We start from the raw sequence: 7,500 nt of genomic DNA on the forward strand, positions 1-7,500 counted from the left end.
AACACTCCCGCACACCTCAGAACTTTAGCTGCAGCTGATTGCCTCAAACACACGCGCGCGCACACACACACACACACACACACAGACACACACACACACACACACACACACACACACACACACACACACACAGATATTAACTACAGGTCACTTCAGTGCTTATTCCCTATAGCTTTATATGTTGTATATTCCATACAGTGTACCCATTTCCAGTACTATATATGTGCTCTATATATACTCTGTAGTATACAGTGTACCCATTCCCTATACCGTACACATACTGGCTATGTTTGGTGTCCAGACACTGGTGCTTTATAGTCAAGGCCAGCCTTGGGTTGTTTGTGAGCACTGCATAACCGTATAGATATTTGGGGAATGAGTGTGTGTCCTGCCGTGAGACAGTCACACACCCTATCTGCCTGTGCGGCTATCTCCAGTCATGATCAGGTCATGTTTCCACAAAACACACGAGCTCAAGTTGTTTATGAGACTGTTTTCTCAGTAAGTCACTGAGCCTGTGTGTGTGTGTGTGTGTGTGTCTGTGTGTGTGTGTGTGTGTGTGTGTGTGTGTGTGTGTGTGTGTTTCAGAGACCTGAGGGAGAACTATTGTCGGAATCCAAACGGTGACTCTCTCCCATGGTGCTTTACCACAGACCCTAACGTTCCCATAGCATACTGCACCAACATCCCACGATGCCGTGCTTCCACTGCCGAACCAGAGGGTGAGTGCTATTTCCACCTGCACTGTCGCTTTAGGACAGGGCCAATTATAAAATTACAGTTATAAACAGGTATAAACACTCTGACTTGAGCAACCAATCAAATCAAACGCGGCCCTGCATGGCAACTGATTATTCAAACGATTCGGTAAAGCGTTCACTCAAGCTTAGTGCAGACTGTGGTGGTCAGATGTTTTTCGATGTTTCATGAACTGACGCTATGTCGGACCATTCTATGGGTAACGCTTAAGTTGGTCTCTCATTTTAAATCACTGTTTAGTCAACACCATGAGTCACAGCTTTGCCGACAGCTCGTTTGACAATTACATTTGAGGCGGCGCGGCAGGCGGCGTGGTGGATATAGTCACGTTGAGTGCTATCGTATCTCAGAAACTCCTGTGCCCTCAGAGTCAGCTTTAATGGTGCGTGGAGGGCTGAGTGGCGTCGTGGGGACATAAATCATCATATTTGAGCTCTTTTACTTTTATGGCTTTTCGAAACTCTAGATTGAGGCTTAGAGCGACGGCTGCGGCCCCAACATAGCCATATTGGGTCAGTAATAGACACGCACTCTTGGTCTCTATGGTCAAATAAGCGTCAACCAAAAAAACACATCCGTTTAGGCCCTTGTAAAGGCAACAGCCGATGCCACCATTTGTCACTGTGTTAAAACAGAAAAGCTGTGTAGTGAGGACATTCACAACACCTGAAACATATTTCTGCATCTTTGATGAGATGTCTTTGTACTTTGTTGAGGAGTAATTCATGGCTGCAGTAAAACAAAACAAAAAAGAGAGAGACCATCTGTTTTTGAAGTCCTGTTCTCATTTGTGTCTCAGAACAACAAAACAAAAACAAATAGTTGACTCTTTTAACTTGTTACGCACTCCACACATCAAATCCGTTGGAGTAAGCGTAGCTCTGATGGTGTTTATAGTGTCTTGTTCCTTAAAGACGACCGTGGGCAGGCTGATTCTGAGAGAGCCTTTGTGTTGCTGTATAAATGACTCAGACATTCATCTGCTGGAGCCGTCCCACACACCGGTCACGTCCCTAAAGGCAGGCAGAGCCAGGAGGAGGAGATGGCGAAATTGATTCCCCCCCCCCCCCCCCCCCCATTCTGATTAGGACTGTTGGGACCCAGGGTCTCAGTGAGTCTGCTCTGTTTCCACGGCTACTGCCCAATCCGGAATAGCTGGGCTGCCTGTTGACCTCTGGTTTGTCGTTTGTGTTTTATTCCACTGAGGGGAGAATCTTGAGTAACACCACTGGCTTGTAAGGCCTTGGTGTGTGTGTGCAAGGTCATGAGGTCACTGTGCTCCTGTTCGTAATGTCACCCGTCTACGCCTTCTCATCAAACAGCGATGATTGTGAGCAGTTTCAGAAATGTTTTTGGTGGCAGTCTGAGGTCACATCAGTGTGCGTGCATGCGTGCGTGTGTGTGTGTGTGTATTATTTCTGACTGTGGAGTTGTTCTGTGTTGCAGAGTGCTACACAGGCGTTGGTGAGCGGTATCAAGGCAGCCAATCAAAAACCAGATCAGGAATCCCCTGCACCCCGTGGAATGACCGCAACTGGTAAGAGACTGGCCTTTCTCAGAGCCGACTGCCGATGGTCCCGCCCTCCTCGGGGTTTTGTCCCTCAGCGAAACGACCGACCTTCCCATGCCCAGCATGAACTTCCAACCATACACATTAACACCAGCGACAAACTGGTCACAAAGATTCAGATGGAAGTTTTGTTTTATTAAAACAGTGAAGGTCGACCAAGGGCCCAATTTTATTATTTTTATTTTTTTTTTATCATTTCATCATTATTTTGAATACTTGAGAGGCTTCCGATTCGCCCTCTTCCCCTTGTTCCAAAAAAAGGCGACATACACCCCTTACAGTGAAGTACACTTCGCTCAGGGAGCTCAGAATAGACTTTGTCCCACTAGAGGTTTTCGGACTGGGCCAAGACTCTGGGATCTGAGACGCGGCTGTGAACCAGAGAGCGTAATGGTGCTGAATCCGTGCCTTGGGTGTTCACATGGTTTCCATGGAAATGAACCCAGATCCCAGGCTTCTGTTTTGTCTAAACCAGGATCTCAAGGACAAACCTCCTATGCGTTCTGTGAGCCACTGTGGTTCTGTCAGACACAATGGCTTTGCTCAGATATTCAGTTCAACAGTAATACTCCCTTCATTACTTGGAGTGAGTGAATGAATGAATGAACGAATGACGTACACCAGCAAGACACTGCTTTCTGAATTCCTCATTATCAAACCTGACTATTGGATTTGCAAGTATTGATATTATATTGCTTTTCCTTGCTTCAAATAATGTTTATATTTACCATATTTTTCACTGTTATGTGTGCCCTATGTTAGAATATCTACACTGTTATTAGCGGCAGTGACCTCTGAACCGTTCAGCCACACTTGTTAGTCAGATGAAACCGATTGGAGGGGCTACAGGTCTGTCTGCTAACACTCACCTTGAAACTTACGCCATTAAATAACTTCCCCCATTTACGAACAAGTTCCAGGTCAAAGATCAGTCTCCAAAGACCTGCCAGAAACACGCCAAGGGTCGAGGAAAACGAAGCAGAGGGGTCGTTGGTGTGTCAGAGTATATTTATCTTTCCTGACTAAATAAGATCCTTGCGGTTTTCCAAGGAAGAAAAACACATTTGGATGGAGCTTACCCCTCCGCCCCCCCCCCACCCCCCGTTCTGAATGCCCCATGTGTGATGTGTGAGTAGGGCTGTTAACATGACTTCTCTTTCGAGAACGACAGGCTCAAAAACACAGCTGGATCAGAGTATTCAAAAGACACGCACGCACACACGCACGCACGCACACGCACACGCACACGCACACACACATACACACGCACGCACACACACACACACACACACACACACACACACACACACCTTGACGCGACACCCCGCCCCTTGCTCCTCCAAAGCTCCAACAGTCCGTCACAGAAACATCAAAGCCAATCAGCTTCTTCATTTGCCTCACACCCCACCAGACACCACACACTGGAGGTCAAAGGTCAGGCAGGGGAGAAACCTGAGGGACGACTTGTTTACGTTCGCGAGAGACGCGAGGCTAGCGCCGCTACGAAATAAATTCAGCGCTAAGAGAAACTGTTGTCCGCTCCCTTCACCCTTCATGCTGAGTTTCCTTTATCAGCTCTTCAAATTCCTTTTAGTAGAATTCACATGTTTTCCGTGTCTTTGAGTTAGCGGTGTCCAGAGGATTTGGGCTGGGGGGGGGGGGTCGTTGTGGGAGAACTGTGTGTAGGTAGATGGGGGGGGTGAGTAATGCTCCGACCGCATACCTCCCTCTCTCTCCAGAGATGACACTGCTGGCCCTCCGCCAGGACTGATGGGAAACCTCGGCGCTGGGCCGCTTTGTCACGGTTGCCCCAGTATAACCAGTCCGTGTGTGTGTGTGTGTGTATGTATTGGCTCATTGGCTCTACCAGCCAAAATAATTAAAAAAAAAAAAAAAAAAAGTGGGGGAAGTTGAATGCCCTTTGTAGTCTTAGTTTTAGAATATCACACGAAAGGGCAGAGTGAAGATCATCTCTCCCACCCCCCCACCCCCCACACACACAGGAGAATACCATCAGCATTGTTAGTCACTCATCTTTTCCCATTATGCATCATCTGGTTCGTTTGTTTAGCTCCATACATGTTTTGATTGAGTAAGAGTAATCTTATCCTGTGGTTAACGTTTTTGTTTGTCATCATCATGATTCATCCTAGTATCTGACATTTTTATGTGTTTACACTTTCAACCATCTGCACTAATGTTTTGCATGACTGTGTTCTAGATTATCGTTTCTTTCCTATGTGCCTCATTTTTGTGTATGTGTGTTGTGTGTGTTGTGTGTTGTCTTTTTTTGGACAGGAATTCCAACATGATTACAACGGGGCTGGAGGGCAGCTTCTGCAGGAACCCAGACAATGACCAGCACGGCCCCTGGTGCTTCACAGAAAACCCCGACGTTAAGTGGGACTACTGTTCTGTCAAACCTTGTGAGTCGATTAGCATGCTAACGCTAGCCTGCTAACCTGAGGCAAACCTTACCCAACCCTTAACCAAACACTCACCAAAAACCCAAACCCAAACGGTTAGCATAAATACAGTTCAAGCAGAGCTTACGGGCTGGTTAGTCTGATTTAGAGGGCTGTATGCATAGCAGTAATTCGTGCTAGCATTTCACGGCGGAAAGTTCACAGATGCCCCGTGTCAAAGGTGTGTTAGCTTATGTGCCTTAGCACTGATGTAACTTCTCATCACCTTCTCATGGAGGTAGCACAACTGAAAGTCAACATGTGTTCTGTCTCTGTGTGTGCTGCACATCATCACACACACACACACACACACACTCACACACACACACACACACACACACTTTCACCAAAGGGGTCAGTGTAATTACAGTGTGTGAAACCCAGGTGGGCCACTCTGCCAACAGCCCCTCTGTCTCTGTCTGTCTCTCTCTCACACACACACACACACACACACATGACCCCAGGCCACTGTGAGGCCTGAGCAGTCCCACATGTGGAAGGACTGAATGTGGACAGATACAGTGGAGTTGTTCTGTAGCTCAAATCCTCACTCTCTTTCCTTTAGATGCCACTCTACACAACGCCTGTTTGTTAGTGCACATATTACGGTCACTTACAGGTAATAGTTAAAACATAATTAACCATGTGGTTCTGTGTGGAATTTTCTTTTCAGGTGAAGCCTTGTCAACTTCTCAAAACACAAATACAGGTGAGTGTGGAATGTGTTTCAGTCCCAAATGTATTTGTCCCAAATCTGTCTGCTGCAGGTCTCTCATTTCCCTTCATCAATGAAGAGCCCTTTTCATATCTTCTCCAGAAATATTTTTTATCTTTCTATTTGACTGTGCAGTGTGGAGAAGATTTTCTCTCCTGTAACTTTGATCTTGTTCCTCTCTCTCTCTGCCGATGTCAGGAGACGGGAGGAGTTTGTCGTGTTTTATCCATAAGAGAGTGCGCATTGTGGGTGGAGGACCCATTGACATCAGAGATGGGAGCTGGATGGTCAGCATACACAAAGGGTGAGGAGGTCCACACCCAACCCAAATACTTACAAACACTTCCCAAATACTCACATCTCCCAAACCTTCACATCTCTCCATCCAAACACTCACATCTCTCCATCCAAACCTTCACATCTCTCCATCCACTCATATCTCTCCATCCAAACCTTCACATCTCTCCATCCACTCATATCTCTCCATCCAAACACAAACATCTCTCCATTCACTCACATCTCTCCATCCAAACACTCACATCTCTCCATCCACTCACATCTCTCCATCCACTCACATCTCTCCATCCAAACCTTCACATCTCTCCATCCAAACACTCACATCTCTCCATCCATTCACATCTCTCCATCCACTCACATCTCTCCATCCAAACCTTCACATCTCTCCATCCAAACACTCACATCTCTCCATCCATACACTTACATCTCACAAACAACTGTATTACTAATTACTCAATACCATCTTAAAGAGTTAATAGAGGACGAAGATGATGATGAGGATGATGACGGTAGTTGTTTCCCCTGTATTTTGTGTGAGAGTTTGAGGTATGGGTATCAGAGTGGTGTTTCGTGTTGAGGCTGTCTGGTCTGACAGTGAACTCTGTGAGAATTTGGATGTGTCTTATCCTCTCTCTCACTCTCTAACTCTTTCCCTGTAGGAACAAGCACTGGTGTGGGGGGACACTGGTGAGGGAGGAGTGGGTGCTGACAGACATAGGCTGCTTCTCTTCATGGTAATAATCTGCTTTCTCTCCCTCTCTGACTGACCTCTAGTTGACCTCTGTGGTTCTCAGGGACACAGAGGTTAAGTCTCTCTGATCACAGATCATTTGTCATGTGCGTCAAACTTCATAAATCAAACCGATGATCAGAGAATGTCAGTAGCTCTGTGTCTCTACACATCACTGTCTGTGTAAAACACACGCGCACACACACACACACACACACACACAGATACACGCACAGTTAGATACATATGCACACGTGCATGCCTACACATGCATGCGCGCGCACACACGCACACACACACACACACATACCCAAACCCATGCATGCACTCACAGAGAGAGAAACTTAGGCTGATGGTTATCTGTTCCTATGCAGCAGTCTTTACCAATTAATTAACTGATGTAATTTTTTTTTGTCACATGATTTAATGAGTTAACCCTTGGTCAGTGACACTGATGGTGCTCTTCTCCTCTCAGCGTTCCTGACCTATCAGAGTACAGCTTATGGCTGGGCACCACCCATTTTAACCAGTCTGAACAGAGTAAATCCAGAGGTCAGCAGCTACGCATCGCCCAGTTAGTCTGTGGTCCTGAGGGATCTGAACTGGCCCTACTCCGCCTGGAACAGTACGCATATGTCACTCGGCCCGTCTATCTGCCTGTCTGTCTGCCTGCCTGTCTGTCTGTCTATCTGTCTGTCTATCTGTCTGTCCGTCTGTCTGTCTGTCTATCTGTCTATCCGTCTGTCCGTCTGTCTGTCTCTGGCTGTCTTTTTGATCTGATACTGTCAAAATTTACAATATACACCTGTGCATGGTCCTGTTTGTCATCCCCCCCTCTCTCTCTCAGGCCTGCTCATTTCACAGAGTATGTGAGGGAGATCCAGTTGCCTCTGTCTGACTGTGCCATGGGAGAGGGGACTGTCTGCTCCATGTACGGCTGGGGTGAGACCAAAGGTGAGCTGAG

General features: G+C 46.8%; 1 protein-coding gene across 1 annotated transcript in view; it reads left to right on the forward strand.

The window, feature by feature from the left end:
- hgfb (hepatocyte growth factor b) overlaps positions 1-7,500 on the forward strand; it is a 25,698-nt gene that overhangs the window by 16,931 nt on the left and 1,267 nt on the right. The window contains exons 9-16 of the mRNA XM_030790003.1: positions 589-722; positions 2,206-2,296; positions 4,628-4,755; positions 5,468-5,503; positions 5,708-5,813; positions 6,466-6,540; positions 7,012-7,161; positions 7,384-7,490. Of these exons, the coding sequence (XP_030645863.1) occupies positions 589-722; positions 2,206-2,296; positions 4,628-4,755; positions 5,468-5,503; positions 5,708-5,813; positions 6,466-6,540; positions 7,012-7,161; positions 7,384-7,490 (827 nt within the window). The remainder of the gene's footprint in view (positions 1-588; positions 723-2,205; positions 2,297-4,627; positions 4,756-5,467; positions 5,504-5,707; positions 5,814-6,465; positions 6,541-7,011; positions 7,162-7,383; positions 7,491-7,500) is intronic.

This window comes from Chanos chanos, chromosome 13, assembly GCF_902362185.1.
Source record: "Chanos chanos chromosome 13, fChaCha1.1, whole genome shotgun sequence".
In the NCBI taxonomy this organism is placed as follows: domain Eukaryota; kingdom Metazoa; phylum Chordata; class Actinopteri; order Gonorynchiformes; family Chanidae; genus Chanos; species Chanos chanos.